Below are 19,844 nucleotides of genomic sequence, written 5' to 3'. Positions count from 1 at the left end.
CATGTCAAAAAATTGAACGTGCAAGATATATTAAAAATAATGTGAAAAAGGAAAGATGTTGTATTACTTTTGAATTGCACAGTACAACAATTAACAATAATATTGTTTCAAAGACATTGAATTCCAAGTACGGGGTACGATCTTCCCACTACATGCATTCTTAAGAGCGTAAGACCCTCTGCCTAGTACTTCTATGATTTCAAAAGGCCCTTCCCAGTTTGGTTCTAGCTTCTTTTTGTTGCTGGTGACCTTGCGCAGAACCCAATCACCTTTCTGAAATGTGCACGAGTGGACTCTTTTGTTGTAGTAGCGTTCTGCAGCCTTTTGATAATTTTCCCCTCGTAATTGTGCTATCGTACGTACTTCTTCCAGAAGGTCTAGGTTGTGCGCTAGTTGAATGTTGTTTGTGGTTTGATCAGAGGCGATCTCTGTTCGAAGTGTAGGCAGGCCCACTTCTGTTGGGACGATAGCTTCTGTTCCATATACCATGGCGTAGGGACCCGTAGATGACCTTTTTGTTGTCTTGTATGCCCATAACACCTTCGGTAGTTCCTCTGCCCATGCTCCTTTTTTATCTTCCAAGTTCTTCTTAATGTTGGCAAAAATAACTTTACTGGAAACTTCTGTTTGGCCACTGCCTTGCGGGTAAGTGACAAAGGCAAAACTCAACTTGATCTTGTATGTGTCACATAGTTCTTGTACTTTGGCATTTTGGAACGGGGTTCCGTTGTCAACGACTATCTCCCACGGTATCCCAAATTGACAGATGATGTGCTTCCATATGAAGGTCATGGTGTCTGTTTTGCTGACCGTGACGTACGCTTCTGCCACAACCCACTTAGTGAAGTAATCAGTGGCTACCAGAGCATACTGTTTTCCTCCAGCAGCCTTAGGCAGTTCACCTACCACGTCCATACCCCATTTTGCGAAAGGCCAAGGTGCAACGATTGAGTGTAAAGTTTGAGCGGGTTGATGGATGGTTGGTGCAAATCGTTGGCATTTTTCACATTTTTTGGCATACCCTCGTGCTTCTGTCATCATGTACGGCCAGTAGTACCCCGCTGTAAGTGCCTTGTGTGCCAGACTCCGACCCCCCGTGTGATTTCCACATGCTCCCTCGTGTATCTCTTCTAACAGTTTTTTAGCTTCTGATGGACGCAAACACCGAAGGTAGGGGCCATCGAAGGACTTGCGGTATAGTGTTCCATGGATTATGGAATAATGTTGTGCTCGAAGTCACAAAAGCTTTGCGTCTTTTGGATGAGGAGGTAGTTCAAAGGTGGACAAGTATCGAATGATTGGGTCCATCCAGCACTCGGCTTCTGACGAGTTTGAGTAGACTTCCAGAGCTTTGATTGATCGACTTATAGATATGGAGGATTGCCGTGTATAGTCCCCTACAGAGGCTAATTTGGCGAGGGCATCGACCTTCTGATTTTGTTCCCTCAGTACTTGTACGAGTTCAAACTGGTGGAAATGTGATCTTAAGTCAGTTACTTTCTATAGTAGGCTAGCAAGATGGGGTGCTTTGGTATCGAAATTCCCGGCCACTTGTTCTATCATAAGCTGTGAATCTCCTCTGACATTCAGACGTTTAATGCCTATGTCTCGTGCTAGTTCTAAACCATAGATCAGAGCCTCATATTCTGCTTCATTATTCGTTGTGAACTGTTCTAAACGAATGGCTTCTTGGATTTTGAGGCCTGAGGGAGCCTCTAACACGACGCCAATACCGGCTCCTTGGGAATTAGATGCCCCATCCGTATGCATTGTCCACACCCATTCATCCTCTGATGCTAACAATTCAGGCAGGGTCTCTGGGGTGAAGGATTGTATTTCGACCAGGAAGTCAGCAAGTACTTGTCATTTTTTTGCTTTTCGTGGCAAGAATCGTATATCATACGTCCCTAGCTCAATTGCCCATTTAGATAACCTTCCAAAGAGATCGGGTTTACTCAACACTTGCTTCAGTGGATAGTCCGTATATACAATGATGGTGTGGCTTTCAAAATAATGTCGTAGCTTCTTCTTTGCTGTGATGAGTGCGAGTGCCAATTTTTCCATCATGCTGTAGCGAGTTTCGGCGTCCAGAAGCATCTTGCTGCAATAGAACACTAGCCTCTTCTCGGAAGAGCACGGAACTCACAGCAAAGTGTGAGACAGACAGATACAGGAATAGATCTTCATCGGTGATGGGGGAGCTCAATATAGGAGGAGAGCTCAAATAAGCTTCAATTATTCCAATGCTTTACTTTGTTCTGTTCCCTAGGTGATGTTGATGGATTTCTTTATGCATTGCAAGAAGGGTTGGCAACGGTCGGACATGCGCGATATGAACCGGCTTAATGCCACAATTTTGCCCGTCAGAGCCTGGATGTCTCGAATGGTTCTGGGTTCTTTGACTTCTGAGAGGGATACGATTTGTGTTGGGTTGGCCTCGATGCCCCTCTGGCTGACCACGTATCCTAAGAACTGTCCAGAGGACACCCCAAAGGCGCACTTAGAGGGGTTTAATTTCATTTTATAAGTGTCGAGAATATCAAAGAACTCGGTCAAATCGCCGACATGTGAAGAGCTTTGTTTAGATTTGACGACCATGTCATCAATATAGACCTCCATGTTTCTCCCAAGCAATGAGGAAAACAGCTTGTGCATCAACCTTTGGTATGTTGCACCTGCATTCTTTAGTCCGAAGGGCATAACTTTGTAGCAATACAATCCACCTTCTGTTATGAAAGCTGTATGGATCCGATCCTCTTATTTCATTGGGATCTGATTGTATCTGGAGTAGGCATCTAGGAAGCTCATTCTTTCAAACCCTGTCGTGGCGTCTATCATCTGATCGATTTTTGGTAGAGGGTAACTATCCTTTGGACATGCTTTATTTAGGTTGGTGTAGTCTATGCATACTCTCTTTTCCCATTCTTCTTTGGGACAACGACAGGGTTTGCTAGCCAACTGGGATATAGGCATTCTTCGATTGCCCATGTGCTCAGAAGCTGTTGCACCTCCTCTTGGATGACCTGGTTTGCTTCGGGAGCGAACCTCCTCTGCTTCTGCTTAACAGGTGGGAAGCTGTTTGATATATTAAGGTTGTGACTCATGATGGAGGAGTCTATTCCGGGTATGTCGTATGGAGACCAGGCGAAAGTTCCAACTCTAGTTTTGAGAAATTGGACTAGGGTCTGTTTTTCGTTTTCAGAAAGTTTGGTACTTACCAGCACTATTTTAGATGGGTCAGCGTCGTCTAGACAGATTTTCTCTAGGTCGTCGAGAGTGACTTGGGGTTTTTCTTGGTCTTCTTCTAGATCGATTCCTTTGAGGCATGCTGGTAGGTTGTGTTGTGATTGCTATTTTTCAGGATTGTCATCATGGGAGGAAGTGCCAGAATTGTTTATTTCTTTCAAGGTAAGGAAGCATTTTTTGGCCTGCTTCTGACATCCCTTGATGTTGATGGTGTAGCGCCCGTTGGATGAGAGGCATCGCATCACCTGATGCAAAGTTGAGACTACCCCTTGCATCTTGTGGATCCAATTTCTCCCCATGATGGCATTGTAGCTTATGATGGAATCTATAATGAGGAAGTCTACTGGCAGGGTACGCTCCGCGGCCACCACAGTTAACCGCACGACGCCCTTCGGGTACACTCTCTGGTTGTTAAATCACAAATTGGGTGTAGTGGAGGTCCAGATCTGATTTTCCTCTAGCCCCTTCTTCTGGAAGGCTTCCCAAAAGAGGATGTCAACCCCACTGCCCCCGTCGACTAGAACTCTGCCCAACTCGCAATGGTCGACCTGTAGCGAAATGACGAGAGGATCATCAGGGGGTAGGTGCACTCCTTGAAAGTCATCGTCGGTGAAGGTGATTGCAGAGGCTGGATAACTTATGTCCTCTGAAGTGACAAGATTGACCGTGTGGCCTAATGATCTATATCGCTTCACTCGTTCCTCCATCCTCTTACGGATTTTGGTTGCATGCTCTTGGTTTTCAGTGAGCTCCACGATCCCATGTATCATGGGGACTTGCTTAAGAGGTTCTTGTGGGCTTGCAGAGGTTGTGCGCATGGGGTCTGCTGCTTGTGGTGTTGGGGCAGAAGCAGGATTATGCTGCGAGATGCCGGGTCCGCCTACCTCCTTAATGTACTGGGTTAGCCTCCCACTTCACATGAGGGCCTGGATCTAATTGTTCAGGTTGTGCAATTCAGCGATCGTATGACCGTGATCTTTATGGAAGAGGTAGTATCTCCCTTCTGTCTGGAGGAGTGGTAATCTTATAGGGCTCACGCCAGATAGGTCTGTCTTTATTTTCTTCGTAAATGACCTCCTGTAGGACGGTGTATTCGAAGGAAGGGTACCGTGGTGAATCTCGGTTCTGTCTTGGCCTCTTCCCTTCCTTTGCGTGGTCTGTCTGTTGTCTCTTCCTCTTATCATCTCTAGCAGGTGGTGGTGGGTTATTTGCTGGTGGAGCGGAGATAAGTGCAGATTTCTTATGTGCACGCTCTCGAAAATCTAGGACCCTGAAGATGCCCTCGGCTCGGGTGATATTTTCGTGTAAGAGAGATCCCACCTGCAAGCTTTTGACGAAGAGATTGGTCGCGGTAACTGGGTCGACGTCGTGGATTTGATGCATGAGGTCAATGAAATGTTGTAGATACGTCTTCGGATGTTCATTTTCTCCTTGCTCGATCCGATAGAGGTATGCCATTGTTCTTAGTGCCTCACGGTTCGCACTATATTGTTGTAGAAAAGTGCGTCGGAGGTCACTAAAACTGTTGACGGATCCGGGCTTTAATTGTTGGAACCACAGCAGAGCTGGCTCAGAGAAAGTCGTTGAAAAGACCTTGCATTAAATGGCTTCGTTGTTGGCTTCTAGTGCCATTTTCTGCTGAAATTGGAACAGGTGGTTTAACGGATCTCCCTTTCCATTAAATGCAGGCAGGGAAGGGATGACGAAGGCTCGGGGTTTAGGCTCGTTCTGAATCCACTCTGAGAAGGGAGACTTCTCAGTGGTTCTTGACACCAGATCCATATGCTCGGTTGCGTGAACGGACCTCCCGTCCGAGAACTTCTGCATCATTTCCCTCATCATCTCTTCTTTCCAATTGACTAAGAACTGGATCGAGGGAGCACGGTCCTCAGCGGGTGAGTCATGCGTGGCTCGTTGCGCAATTGGTTGGGGCCTGACTTCGGCGGTCGGCTAAGTTGACCGGGTGGGCTCTGCTCCGGTCCGCACATGTGTGTCACAGAGCAGGGCTCGTCGTTCTTCGGCCCCAAGACGAAGATGGGTTGGGGAGGGTGGTGGGAGACCCTGGGATCCTTCGCTACCGAGGTGTGTGGTTTGTTGAGGGGAACTGATGCGGTCGATTGGAACTTCGGGTCTACCTGAGTCGAGATTGTTGTGACCTTGGGTGCTGCGTGTGGCGTCGGCGGATTTGCGTAATTCAGCGATCTCAGCTTCGAGCCTAGCCTGAGCTTCGATCAACGTTTTAATTGCTTCGTCGGATCTCTGCTGGCTGGCTTCCAGCAGGCAACACATCTTGTCGATCTGGTCGCTTACGTCCAATGGTGGGGCGACCTGGGTGATTGGACCCGACACTCCGTTGCCCTTTGGCGACATGGCTGCAAGGTTTGAGAAGGTCTTGGTCACAAAAATGAGAGTTCTTGATTTCTTGATTCGACGATGTGGCTAAGGTCAAAACGTTCGGAGTTCCCACAAACGGTGCTAATTGTTGAAGCAACAAATTTGTCTTTCTATATTTGGAGATATGAACCAACGGTAGATAACGTTCTGACACTGTTCCGGTGATGAAGATTGTCTTTGACTCGTCGGGGATACCTGCAAGAAAGACACTCCGATGCCTAAGTCAGTAAAGAATTTGATCCCTGTGTTTGAATAAGAATCTCATATTTATAAAACAAAAATTTTAAGTGGTTAATTGGTCCAAGCAAACCCTTGATTGGTGGAGGAAAGATAATCGAATTTCCCTCCAAAACATGCTGGTTTTAAATTATGCTTTCGGAAGTCAGAGGCACAAACCACCTCTGACCCGTGGCTTCTACCTTCGGAGCTTCTGCAGACCAAAATGATCCGTTTTGAACATTCGGTAAATGAGGAAAGAACTTTGGGCCGAATATTTTGGGTCCAACACTATGCAAACAAGTGGATGTTTATTTCTCTTTTCCTTTCAGTGTAGTTTGCATTGAAGCATGAAACTTTGATCATATAGTATCACAAGTATGTTGTTGTAGCATGAATTATGAAATATAATTGAAAGGTTACAGTAGAAATGAGTTTGAATATTTTGAGTTTGGAAGGTTGCAGCGATAGTGAGTTTTGGATTTGTATTGTAAAATCAGTTAAATTATATATATAATACTGATAATATAAAACTTCTTGGTGGGCACTCCATATAATATTATATATGTATATTAATAAGGCCCAAAGAAAAGGAATGCAGCCATAAATAGGACAGGAAGGGAATATAATGTCCTTAAGTTATTTTTGACATATTAACAAAAATGAGCTAAAATTTATCAACATATGTAAACCACACAAGGTTTGTTGGAAGCCCTCCAAAATAGAGGAATCTTCCTAGCTAAAATCGCATGCCTTCCATTCAGCAACACTCAATTTTACCTTCCAAACAACCATGTCCCATTAAAAAAAAATAAGACAAACCCTCTTCAATTAAGAACCTCCACAAAAAGGATTTACCATAATTGAATCACATTAGAACTCAAAAACTGTAAATTCTCCCAAATGAAAAATTAAAAATTGCAAGCATGTGTTCTTTCATGAAGGAAATTCATGTATCACTAGCAATAACTTTTCTCATCTCAGTCTCATTGACAAATATTGTCCATGGCCTGGATGCCAAAGCTGTCATTGACTCTCCTCTTTTGACACAAAAAATTGGCACCAACAGGACGATTAAGGTTGATGTTAATGGCAATGGAGAATTCAAATCTGTTCAAGCTGCTATAGACTCTGTTCCTGAAGGCAATTCTCAATGGATTATTATCCACCTTAGGAAAGGGGTCTTCAGGTAATTACAATATTGATCTTCCCAAGTCATAACTCAATGCAATTTAAAAGCCTAGCTAGCTAATACAATATATGTATACATATATACATATATATGTTGACAGAGAGAAGGTGCATATACCACCAAACAAACCATATATTTTCTTGAGAGGAAACGGTAGAGGAAGGACTCATATTGTTTGGTCTCAAAGCTCAAGTGACAATGTTGAGTCAGCAACGTTCAAGGTTGAATCTCCCCACTTCATTGCCTTCGGTATTAGCTTCAAGGTACATATTTATATGCATATAATCATATACTTATGTGACTATATGTGTTGATATCTTATATTGTGTTTTGTGTGTATATATATGTAGAATGACGCTCCTACTGGGGTGGCATACACATCTCAAAATCAATCAGTGGCAGCATTTGTGGCTGCAGACAAGGTTGCGTTTTACCATTGTGCATTCTATAGTACTCACAACACTCTCTTTGATTACAAAGGCAGACACTACTACGATAATTGCTATATTCAAGGATCTGTCGACTTCATTTTTGGCCGTGGAAGATCTATATTTCACGTAAGAAGCTGTGTATACATAAACACAACACATGTATTTATATACATGTATATCATCGTATTAATATTAATGTTTGCAGAGCTGTGAGATATTTGTGATCTCGGACAAAAGATTGGCGATACATGGGTCGATCACAGCACATAACAGGGAGAATCCAACGGACAATAGTGGGTTTGTGTTTGTCAAAGGAAAGGTTTATGGTACAGACGATGTGTACTTAGGAAGAGCAAAGGGCCCTTATTCTAGGACCATCTTTGCCAAGACCTACCTTTCTAGGACCATTGTCCCACACGGTTGGACTGACTGGAGCAGTGGAGCCAACAGCTCAGAGTAAGAATATATACATATAAAACATCATATAATAATTAATATATAACTCTCTTAAATCATAATATATATTCTTAAATATATGTTGTGAATTTTTGAAACAGGAACTTGTTCCAGGCAGAGTTCAAAACCCATGGACCAGGAGCAGACACGGATTATCGGGCTCCTTGGTCGAAGCAGCTGACAGAAGAAGAGGTTGCTCCATTCATCTCCATTGATTTCATTGATGGCGTGGATTGGCTACCAGTTTGGCTATGAATTTAAGTTCATCATCATTTGGAAAAAGTCTTATATATATATAGTGGACATTAATTCATGCATATATATCTCCAATATTCTAGGATGTGAGTGTTAATTATTCAACATTGTTGTTATACGTGACAAGTTTTTTATATTGATTTAGAGATTCTTATTACTATAGTCCTTATTTGTGGACTACCCTCTACTTATATATACATATATGCTTTATTAGGTGATTTTTATTATATAATGATTGATTTGGATTTGGATATGGATAAAGAGCAAATTAATTCGAGTTACCCAACACTATGTTTATTGTTAAATTTTATATATATGAAGGAAAATAATAAAGAGCTCATACATAAGTAGTACTAAACTAGAAAATATATTTGATATTTTTTTTCTTTTGCATGGAAGAAACCACTGAGAAGCTCTTCTTTTATTTTACAATAAAAAGCTATATAATAAGGTAACAGTATTAATATCCCATCCCATGCCACGACCAAGCTAAGAACACTCTCGTACGTGTGATTTATCACAGTTGCCTTGCTAATTATATATATATATGCCTGCTAGCTAAATGCCTTTGAACTTCTTCAGAACCCGCCACCAATTCCTCCACCAGCACCACCACCAAAACCTCCACCTCCGCCAGCACCGCCTCCTATTCCTCCACCACCTCCAAAACCTCCACCAGCTCCTCCTCCTGCACCACCGCCTATTCCTCCTCCACCACCAGCACCGCCCCCTGCTCCACCTCCACCACCAACTCCTCCTCCAAAACCACCACCTTTACCTCCACCAGCACCACCTCCAAAGCCTCCACCTTTACCTCCTCCTGCGCCACCACCAACTCCGCCTCCTGCTCCACCTCCACCACCAACTCCTCCTCCAAAACCACCACCTTTACCTCCACCAGCACCACCTCCAAAGCCACCACCTTTACCTCCTCCTGCGCCACCACCAACTCCTCCACCAGCACCACCGCCTACTCCACCACCAGCACCACCTCCCCCACCGGCTCCGCCTCCAAAACCACCACCTTTACCACCTCCACCACCAACTCCTCCACCAGCACCAGCACCACCACCAACTCCACCTCCAGCACCACTTCCACCACCAACTCCGCCTCCAAAGCCACCACCTTTACCACCTCCAGCACCACCACCAACTCCTCCACCAGCACCACCACCAACTCCAGCTCCACCTCCAGCACCACCTCCACCACCAACTCCGCCTCCAAAGCCACCACCTTTACCACCTCCAGCACCAGCACCACCGCCTACTCCACCTCCAGCACCACCTCCACCACCAACTCCGCCTCCAAAACCGCCACCTTTACCACCTCCAGCTCCGCCACCAATTCCTCCCCCTGCTCCACCTCCTGCTCCTGCTCCTCCTCCAGCACCACCTCCACCTCCAACACCTCCTCCACCACCAAGTCCTCCACCAGATCCTCCTCCAAGTCCTACACCACCACCATGGCCCCCTCCAAGACCACCTCCACCACCAAACCCACCTCCAAGACCACCACCAGATGACAATGTTTCTTTCTCAAGCTTACGACATTGAACCACTCCAATGACCAAGACAAACATAAGAGCAGCCAACAGTACACCCACATGTTTAGAAGCCCTCCCCATGTTTTTTCTTCCCATGAGTATACTTTCAGAAAAAAGAAAATGAAGAAGTGAGAGATTTATGAAGTGCTTCGCCTTTAGTGGCTTAACCTACTTTTATAGTTCTACAATATCAGTGTTAGGAGAAAACACATTAATGCATGCAGTTGAGAATGTATATATAGTACTCATGGCCAGCTTATATATATTTACTGAAATGACACAAAATTCAAATGTGTTGAAAATGAACACTCAAAGCCGGTGCTATCATAATTGTTTTATTTAGCTCTCTCAACTACCTTGAAAGTACATAACCAATCACATTTGACCAAGTCTCGTTTATATATGTATAATATGCTAGTAGTAGTAGTAGTAACAGTGCGTACCAGTCACCTCACCTCACCGTGGAGCGGCCGCGGCTTCCACCGTCATCACTAGTCCAATTGGTTTGGATTTTTATGGGTCCACTGGCACTCATAATAATCATGATTAAATTTACACTTCGACTATTGGGTAACTCTAGCCGTATGACAATGATATGAGAAAATAATTAAGTTCAGTACATATTAAATCGTATATCAAATTCCACCACCAAAAACATTAAAAATATTACATAGTACATTAATTCCTCACATGAAATGTCTTAATAATTAACATGAGAGAAATATACTCTTTTCTGCCCCTATAATACCATACATGCATGAGAATTAACTAATGACCTATTTATAATACTATATTGTACGAAAAAATTGAGTACTAATACTATTAATTTACAGCTCTTTTTCTCTAAATAATTTGGGTACGAGTAAACTAATAATAATTAATAAATAAAAATTTTACAGTTTTTTTCGACATCTTTTCATGCGTACAAAACATGTAGTACTGTACAATGATTTTAAGTAAACTATCCACCATATTTAATCTTCCATGGCAATCATTTTTTCAAAAAAGTTTATTGCTGAAAAATACGTTTTCCACAATATTTATAGCAAACTAGCTAAACAATATCAAATTAAGTCATAGTAACACATCCATAAACTTACAGGTATACTTTATTTATTATTAATTTTTGTTGGGGTCTATATATGTGTATTATTGTGTAAAGGTGGAGAGATTTGAGTCTGAGATATTTTTGTAGACAATATGATATTATACTAGTTGATTAACTGTATTAAATTAAAATACTTATTAAATTATTAAATTAAAATATGTAGTATATGATATTGTATTACACTTGTAACTGTAGGTCACTTCTTATTGTGATAACAAGACTACTTTATTATGAATACGTACATATAGGGGGATACCACAATTAATGTTGCTCAGACTGCCACCAAGCAAAGTAATCGTGATTAAGATTAATAAATTGAATATAATATTATCTCCTCATCTTCAATACTGACAATATATTTAAATAAATAAAAAATGCATTCTATCCCCATATATAATTAAGACTTTTTTTTTCATATGATTGTGCCTTGACAGTCACTTAAGAATAATAAACTGTGGCAGTCACTTAAGAATTATAAACTGCTTGTTTAAAAAGCGACAACAATGAATTCCATTTCTTTTGCATATATCTCTTGTTATACATAAATTTATATAGACAACATTGTAGTAGTGATTATTTTTAGTATTTTTTTGGTACATAAATAAGCTATAATTTTAAAAAATTTATATAACGATATATTGAAGTTACAGGAGAACTCCCACAAATTTTTAAATATTTTTGAATAATTTAAAATGACGAAATTAATATTCAAATAGCTTATTGTACACGTGTTTGTTTCAATATTTATACACGCATGCAATAAATTATTTTAAATCTTAATTTCGACATTTAAAATTATCTAAAAAAAATTGAAAATTTATGAGAAATCCTCTGTAATTACATTATACACCGTCATATAAAAAAAAAATAGTGTGACTACAACTTACCCTTATACCAAAAATACTAAAAACATATATAGGTTATAATTAAAAACAATCACCACCCAATCCAAACTAGCTATATCCTCCGATGATCTAGCAAGCTATATGCATACAATCCAAACTACTTGCAACTGATATATATTGCTATCAAGATCTTTTAATGGAATGGTTAGACAACAACTCCTGGATTATATTATAAGCTAGCATATTATGTCTGTTGTCACGTTTGGGCAAAATGTGTGACCGGTCTCGCTTGGGCTTATAGTCCTTTGATCTGTTTGCTTTGGACTGACTTGATTATGATCTAATGGCCGGTAAGATTTTAATTAAATATTATTACTTTTAAGTTTGAATTTATTTAATTGTAAGGCTACTCTTTAAGTAAACTAGTTGTGTAACTCCAGCGCCCTATTATATAGGGACCATTACATTGTTTATTTTAAATAGTGCTAGACTCGCTAAACGAATCATTTGGCCATAACCGTGTAACTAAATGTGATTGATGATTTAAGGTTAAAAAATTTTGTCAAAAGGAATAACCGTTTTACTAAAAACATTTACTTCCATACATGGGATCCCAAAATAACATTTAAAAAGGTTAATTACAATTGAAAAGTTACAACCAGCCGACCTAAGCGGTAAAATAGGGTTTGACCCTAGTTCCTCTGAAAAACCCCGGCTGTGGTGGTCGAGCAACCGCATATGTACACATCGTCATCGAAGCTCTCCAACTCAAGGATGGTCAAACTTTCTTTTCCCCTTACCTGCACCACATAGCACCTGTGAGCCAAGGCTCAGCAAGACAACTTAAACATGCTCATAAGTTAATAACATATAACCAAATCCTAATAAGCATGTCTAGCAGTAATAACCCTACTCATGCATGCATACCACTCATATAAATGTTTACAATGTCATATGGGGCCAATTTCCCAAATTAAATGATTGATGAATCATACCGGAGCCTGTTGCTTAAAATACATGATTAATGAATCATACTGGGGCTCAGCACCTTAATGCATGATTAATAAATCATACTGGAGCTCAGTGCCCTAATACATGATTAATAAATCATATTGGGGCTTAGCGCCCTAGGATATGGGACTAATGAGTCACCCCAGGGCATTTTTCCATATCCTCTGTATAACCAGCCTTGAAGCTGGTCTAGCGTACCTGACACTTTAGCTGTCCACAACCAATAGGTCGATCATGTTGGGAATTGTGTCCTTAAAGCAATTGTAGTTGACAATGGTTTTAATGAAATAAATGAATGAATTGAATTATTGTATAAATGTAGCTTATGTGCTATATTATTGTTAATAATATTAAGTAAATATCAGAAAATTCCCAAGTTCATCTATGTGGTCTCAATCTCATATTGGTATGAGATGATCGAGATTGAGATAATGAACTTAAATAGTTCGTAGTAAAATAAAGTTATGGAATCTTTAGATTAATTACTACTAGTACGGTCCACTAGTATTATGAATAAATGTGACCTATATCCGGATTACTAGTGTAGTAGGACACTTTAGTGGAGGTAGTTTGCATGTTGAGAGTATGTAGAACCGGACCAGATGTGATTTAATAACACTTGTTTAAATACCGTTCCGTAGTATTATAAAACACATCAACTGATGATCATATACAAACTAATCTTAACCCTGAAGTTACTATGAACTCCTATATATATCATTTGATCCTTTGATTCATGCGTTACGATTTGTCAAAATGATCAGGCTAAGAATTATTGTGTTTGAGGACTCAATGATGTATATGGCTGGGGACATAGCTTAACAAACATGGAATCTATACATTCTTATAGATTGAATGATGATTCCATAATTCATAATCAGATTATGAGTTAACCTTCATTAGTAAATTCGATGGTGCACTAAGAATCAAGATATAGATAAAAGGGTAAAATTGTAACGCCTTAGTTAGCCAAGACCGTCACACTGTGTACTTTAAATAGTGCTTAACTCACTAAATGAGTCATTAGGTCATAAACATGCATCTAAGTGTTATTAATGGGCCACAGTGAAAATCTTGGTCAAAAGAAATGGATATATTTTATTTAAAACATTAAATTGTACATGGGATCCCATAAAAGTGTTTAAAAAGTTTTTTACAATCCAAAATGGTCATTACAGTTCAAAGTTACAATTCGCCGACCTGAGCAGCAAAAATAGGGTTAAACCTTAGTTCCCCTGAGAAACACCTTGGCTGTGGTGGTCAAGCGTTCACATATGTACACATCGCCACCTAAGCTCTCCACTCAAGGCTGGGTGAGCTTTTCTTTCCTTTTACCTACACCAAATAGCACCCGTAAGCCGAGGCTCATCAAGAAAACTTATTACTGCATGTATACAAATATTAATAAATCATTATGGGGCTTTCAGCCCTAATCAGATGGTGACTAATAAGTCTTTCAGGGGTCATGCGCCCTGAATAGATGACTAATAAGTCTCTCTGGGGACCTGCACTCGGAATAGATGACTAATAAGTCTCTCTAGGGTCCTGCGCCTTAAGCCATGTAACATGTCAATTATAACACCCTGGTTACCCGAGAATAGTTACGGTGATCGGTGAACCTTTCATTAACTTGAACAGGATAGGTGCATGGTGACTAGTCACCAACATAACCTTCCTCATGACCATAGAGTCATAACCCTGGAACAACGTTCCCTAGCCATGTGACAAACGGTCACCAGAGCCTTAGGCCCTAGCTCTCAGAATCTAGTATTAGACTAGCCAAGCGCTTATAAGATTCATCGACCTTAGGGTAAGTCCAGCATTAATGCCTTAGAGTCATTCGACACTGCTATCGATTAGATCTAATCTTCATTCGGCCCTGCGTTCAGGATGCTTATGCCGGTTCTGACTCTTAGGTCAGTGTCCCTGACTAGTCAGTGCCATATACAAGTAAACAATATTCACTAGCATTTAATATGCAATCCATGTCCACATTTATCAACCAGCATGCCTCAACAACTATCATACATCCCATATACACGGGGCCCAGTTTTCTTACCTCTGGTTTGAGCGAGAAATATTATAAGAAAGACTCCTGAGAACGATCGATCTTTTGGTTCCTTAGTGGTTACCTAATCACAACCAATTATAACCTCCGTTAATGAGAATCCACAATAATAGGGTCTTAACCTAAGCACCACTCTCGGGACCTCGAAACATGCCCACACGGTGAGTAGATTCGATCCCGGGCCTTAAGGATTGAAACCCTAAGTCAAAAACCCTTAAAAACACTCAAAACGGGACTTTGAAGGAACAGAGTAGCGCTACAACGCTGACCCCTAGCACCCCAGCGCTATTTTCAGAACCCCCAACACGCCCAAATGCCCCCTGAGTAGCACTGTAGCGCCCTAAGGTGGGCGCTATAGTGCTACCTCAAGTTCAGAAACCCCCTGAAACCTCCTTCTTCATCTCCTTCGATTCTAACCTGTTTCCAATGCTTCCAAATCCCATTTTTTATGCCAAATGAACCCAAAAACCATCCTAACATACCCCAAACATCACAACCGTAAGAAACCTGGCCAAAACTCCCAACAAAACCAAGATCTCAACCTAGAAATCTCAGCTGCAAAACAGAACTAAAACAGGGCAAACCAGAGAATTCAATGGTTAGAAACTTACCCAAAGTTCAGCTTATGATGCTCTTCAATGGAGGAACACTCTCCCAAACTCCCAAGGCTTACTTCCCAAGCTTGAATCCTCAAGAATGGCTCAAAAATCTCAAAGGAAAATGAAGGAAAGGATGGTACGGGAAGGCTCTCCAAGTTGCTCTATTTTTCTACCCCTTTCTCAGCTCAAAATGGTTATATCCATCCTAGGGGTGAAATGACCATTATACCCCTAGGTCAATTTAAGGTTTCTAATGGCTCCCAATGGCAAAATTGGTATTTTCCACCTATCTCGTTAATCATAATTAACGCTCTCCAATTCCCGCTATTCTCAATAATCTCAAACACCATTAATTTATATCCTGTTACCCTTTAATTCCCGTCGACGTTCTAATCCTTAAAATCACCCTGAGACTCATCCCGAGCCCCGAACTTAAACCTGTTGTGACTAAACCGCTAATCAATATTCCAAGATCGTCTCATGTCGAATAGCTCGAACAAACCCACATTATAATGTGGTCTCAACAATATATCACCGACATGCACACAAATATAGAATTATGATCTCAACGGGCCAAATTACCATCACACCCCTGTAATTAAAATGTGGACTCACATGCATACATTTAACATCATATTATAATATAATTCACATATACATGCATATTTTCATTTAATGGTATATTTAAACAAGCATGGCCCTCCCGGCCTCCTAATCTCGCCATTAAACCACATCGGAGAATTCAGGGCATTACAACTATGCTCTCCTTACAGAAATTTCATCCTCGAAATTTACCTGAACAGCTCGGGATACTGACTCAGTATATCTGACTCCAGCTCCCAAGTCGCTTCCTCGACCTTGCTGTTCCTCCACAATACCTTAACCAAAGGTATCGTCTTATTCCTGAGGACCTTATCCTTTCTGTCAAGTATCTGAACTGCCTGCTCCTCAAAGGAGATATTTGGCTCAAGCTCCAGATCTTCATAGCTCAAAATATGATTAACATCAGATACATACCTCCGAAGAGCTGAAACATGAAATACATTATGCACAGCTGACAAAGTTGGAGGCAATGCTAATCTGTAAGCCACTTGACCAACCTTCTCCAAGATCTCAAATGGACCTACAAATCTAGGACTCAGCTTGCCTTTCTTCCCAAACCTTCTCATCCCTTTCCATGGCAAGACTCTAAGGAAGACATAGTCTCCTACTTGGAATTCCACGTTCCTGCGCTTGGGATCTGCATAGCTCTTCTGTCTACTCTAAGAAGCGAGCATCCGAGCTCTAATCTTCTCAATGGCCTCACTAGTCCTCTGAACTGCCTCAAGACCTAGGTATCTCCTTTCACCTGTCTCATCCCAATGAATGGGAGATCTGCACTTCCTACCATACAACATCTCATAAGGTGCAACTCCAATGGTAGACTGATAACTATTGTTGTAGGAGAACTCTATCAAAGGTAGATACTTACTCCAAGATCCATCAAAGTCCAGTACACACGCTCACAACATGTCTTCCAATGTCTGGATCGTCCTCTAAGATTGCTCATCTGTCTGAGGATGATAAGTAGTACTGAACTTCAACTGTGTCCCCATGGCCTTCTGCAAACTCCCCTAGAACTTAGAAGTAAAAGTAGGGTCCTGATCTGACACGATCGACCTAGGTGCTCCATGGAGGCGCACGATCTCTCTCACGTAGAGATCTGCATAGTGATCAACTGTATAAGTAGTCCTCACTGGCAGAAAGTGAGCTGACTTGGTGTAGCGATCCACTATCACCCAAATAGAATCATGCTGACCAATAGTCCTGGGTAAGCCCACCACGAAATCCATTGTGATGTCTTCCCACTTCCACTCTGGGATATCCAGAGGCTGCAATAACCCTGCCGGCCTCTGATGCTCAGCCTTGACCTGTTGACATGTCAAGCACTTAGCTACGTACTCTACTACATCTCTCTTCATCCCTGGCCACCAATACAATGATCTCACATCCTGATACATCTTTGTGGTGCCTGGATGCAAAGAGTAGGGTGTAGTATGAGATTCATCCAGAATCTCTCATCTCAAGGCAGTGTCTAACAGAACACATATCCGCCATTTTTATCTCAACAAGCCTATCTCAGACATTGTATAATCCCTGGATTCTCCAGCCAGAACATCCTCTCTGATCTTGATCAGCTGTGGATCACTCAGCTGACCCTCCTTAATTCTCTCCAACAGCGTAGACTATAGCGTAATATTAGCCAACTGGCCCACCAGCAACTCTATACCAGCTCTGGTCATATCATCTGCTAACTCCCTGGCTATCAGCCTCATACCATGAATCTGTCTCGGACCCTTCCGGATTAAGGCATCAGCTACCACGTTGGCTTTTCCCGGATGATACATAATCTCACAGTCATAATCTTTTACTAACTACAGCCAACGCCTTTGCCTCATATTAAGATCTTTCTGGGTGAAAAAGTACTTCAGGCTCCTGTGGTCTGTATAGATCTCACACTTCTCTCCATAGAGATAATGTCTCCATATCTTTAAAGCAAAGACCACAGCTGCCAACTCTAAATCATGAGTGGGATATCTCTTTTCATATTCCTTCAACTGACGAGAAGCATAAGAAACTACCTTCTCTGATTGCATCAAAACACATCCAAAACCCTGATGAGAAGCATCACAATATATCACAAACTTCTCCTGATCTGTCGGAAGACTCAAAATCGGAGTTGTAATCAATCTCTGCTTCAATTCCTGGAAGTTGTTCTCACATTTATCTTACCACACAAATTTCTGACTCTTGCGTGTCAACGCATTCAATGCAGTAGCAATCTTTGAGAAACCTTCCACGAAACGTCTATAGTAACCTGCCAATCCAAGGAAACTTCTAACCTCAGAAGCATTCTTTGGCCTTGGCCTATCTCTGACCGCTTCAATCTTCGTTGGATCTACCTTAATCCCCTCCTTACTGACAATGTGCCCAAGAAATGATACCTGAGATAACCAGAACTCACACTTTTTGAATTTAGCAAACAGTTTGTGTTCCCTCAATCTCTGTAGAACCAACCTCAGGTGATACTCATGTTCTGACTCAGTCTGAGAATACACCAGAATATCATCGATGAAGACGATCACAAATTGGTCCAGATAATCCTTGAACACTCTGTTTATCAGATCCATAAAAGCAGCAGGGGCATTAGTCAATCCAAAGGACATAACTAGGAACTCATAATGCTCATACCTGGTACGAAAAGCAGTCTTCGGTATATCTCCCTCCTTGACCCTCAACTGATGATAACCAGAATGAAGGTCAATCTTTGACAATACCTTCTTACCTTACAACTAATCGAACAGATCATCTATCCTTGGCAAAGGATACTTATTCTTAATTGTCAACTTATTCAATTCTCTGTAATCAATACACATTGTCAGAGAACCATCCTTCTTCTTTACAAACAGAACTGGCGCACCCCAAGGTGAGAAGCTAGGTCTGATAAAATCCAAATCCAACAGTTCTTGCAACTGTACCTTTAATTATTTCAACTCAGCTGGGGCCATTCTGTAAGGTGCTCTAGACACTAACTCCGTCCCTGGTGCCAGTTCTATAACGAACTCAATTTCTCTGTGTGGTGGCAACCATGACAAATCTTCTGGAAACACATCCAGAAACTCACATACAAGTCTAGTCTCTTCTGGTCTCACTGGCATGACCTGAGTGGTATGAACCACACTGGCTAAGAACCCAATGCAACCCCTTGCAATAGATCCCTAGCTTTCAATACAAAAATCATAGGAATGCGAGGTCCATGCACAGCACCAACAAACACAAAAGGATCCTCACCTTCAGGCTCAAAGGTGACCATCTTCCTTCTGCAATCAATGGTTGCCCCATACTTTGCCAACCAGTACATACCCAGTATCATATCGAAGTCAGTCATAACCAACTCTATTAAATCCACTGATAATTCTCATCCCTCTACAGTCACTGGAAAAGATCTGACCCATCTCTTGGATACCACTAATTCTCCAGTGGGTAGCAAAGTACCAAACCCCACAGCATAAAAATCATAGGGTCTACATAATCTATCAATAACAGTACTAGCAACAAAGGAATGTGTAGCACCAGAATCAATCAAGACATTATAAGGGGTTCCAGCGCTAAGAAGTTGACCTGTAACAACTGAGGGAGAAGCCTCAACTTCTGCTTGTGTCAACGCGAACACTCGAGCTGGGGTCGAGCTGTCCGCCTTTCTGGGTTCTTCTTTCCTTGCCTTAGGGAAATCCTTTTTAAGATGACCCACTGCTCCACATGAGAAGCAGGCCCTCGCCCTACACTCTCCCAAATGATGCCTCTTGCATCTAGGGCACTCAGGATAAGACTTCCAGGCTTCACTACCACCTGGAAAATCCATAGAAATACCACGGGGCCGCCTAACAGGACCTGGAATTGGGAAGGTGTCAGGAACCTTCCTCTTCTGCTCACTAGGGC

General features: G+C 41.6%; 2 protein-coding genes across 3 annotated transcripts; one reads left to right on the top strand and one right to left on the bottom strand.

Moving 5' to 3' along the window:
* Positions 1-6,782: 6,782 nt before the first annotated feature.
* Positions 6,783-8,190, top strand: LOC133815576 (probable pectinesterase 67). The gene is made up of 5 exons (XM_062248397.1): positions 6,783-7,045; positions 7,149-7,311; positions 7,399-7,605; positions 7,685-7,935; positions 8,037-8,190. Exons 1-5 carry the CDS (start codon positions 6,783-6,785, stop codon positions 8,188-8,190), a joined length of 1,038 nt encoding a protein of 345 aa, XP_062104381.1.
* Positions 8,191-8,483: 293 nt separating this feature from the next.
* On the bottom strand, positions 8,484-9,954 carry LOC133819545 (glycine-rich cell wall structural protein-like). Of its 2 annotated transcripts, XM_062252819.1 has the most exons (2): positions 9,434-9,954; positions 8,484-9,343 (listed from the first exon to the last, which is right to left on the bottom strand). In XM_062252819.1, exons 1-2 carry the CDS (start codon positions 9,828-9,830, stop codon positions 8,769-8,771), a joined length of 972 nt encoding a protein of 323 aa, XP_062108803.1. In that variant the 5' UTR covers positions 9,831-9,954; the 3' UTR covers positions 8,484-8,768. The 2 variants fall into 2 exon arrangements, with proteins under 2 accessions (XP_062108803.1, XP_062108802.1); XM_062252818.1 differs by having other exon boundaries at positions 8,484-9,954.
* Positions 9,955-19,844: the final 9,890 nt, after the last annotated feature.

The sequence above is a fragment of the Humulus lupulus genome, chromosome 2, assembly GCF_963169125.1.
Source record: "Humulus lupulus chromosome 2, drHumLupu1.1, whole genome shotgun sequence".
NCBI classification, from domain to species: Eukaryota; Viridiplantae; Streptophyta; class Magnoliopsida; order Rosales; family Cannabaceae; genus Humulus; species Humulus lupulus.
This window is presented reverse-complemented; position numbering and strand designations above follow the sequence as displayed.

Excerpts from the sequence above, each read along its gene's own strand:
- LOC133815576 (XM_062248397.1), top strand. The coding sequence starts at position 6,783 with ATGTGTTCTTTCATGAAGGAAATTCATGTATCACTAGCAATAACTTTT. Across the intron at positions 7,046-7,148 it reads CTTAGGAAAGGGGTCTTCAG|AGAGAAGGTGCATATACCAC; the intron begins GTAATTACAATA and ends ATATGTTGACAG. Across the intron at positions 7,606-7,684 it reads GTGGAAGATCTATATTTCAC|AGCTGTGAGATATTTGTGAT; the intron begins GTAAGAAGCTGT and ends TAATGTTTGCAG.
- LOC133819545 (XM_062252818.1), bottom strand. The coding sequence starts at position 9,830 with ATGGGAAGAAAAAACATGGGGAGGGCTTCTAAACATGTGGGTGTACTG.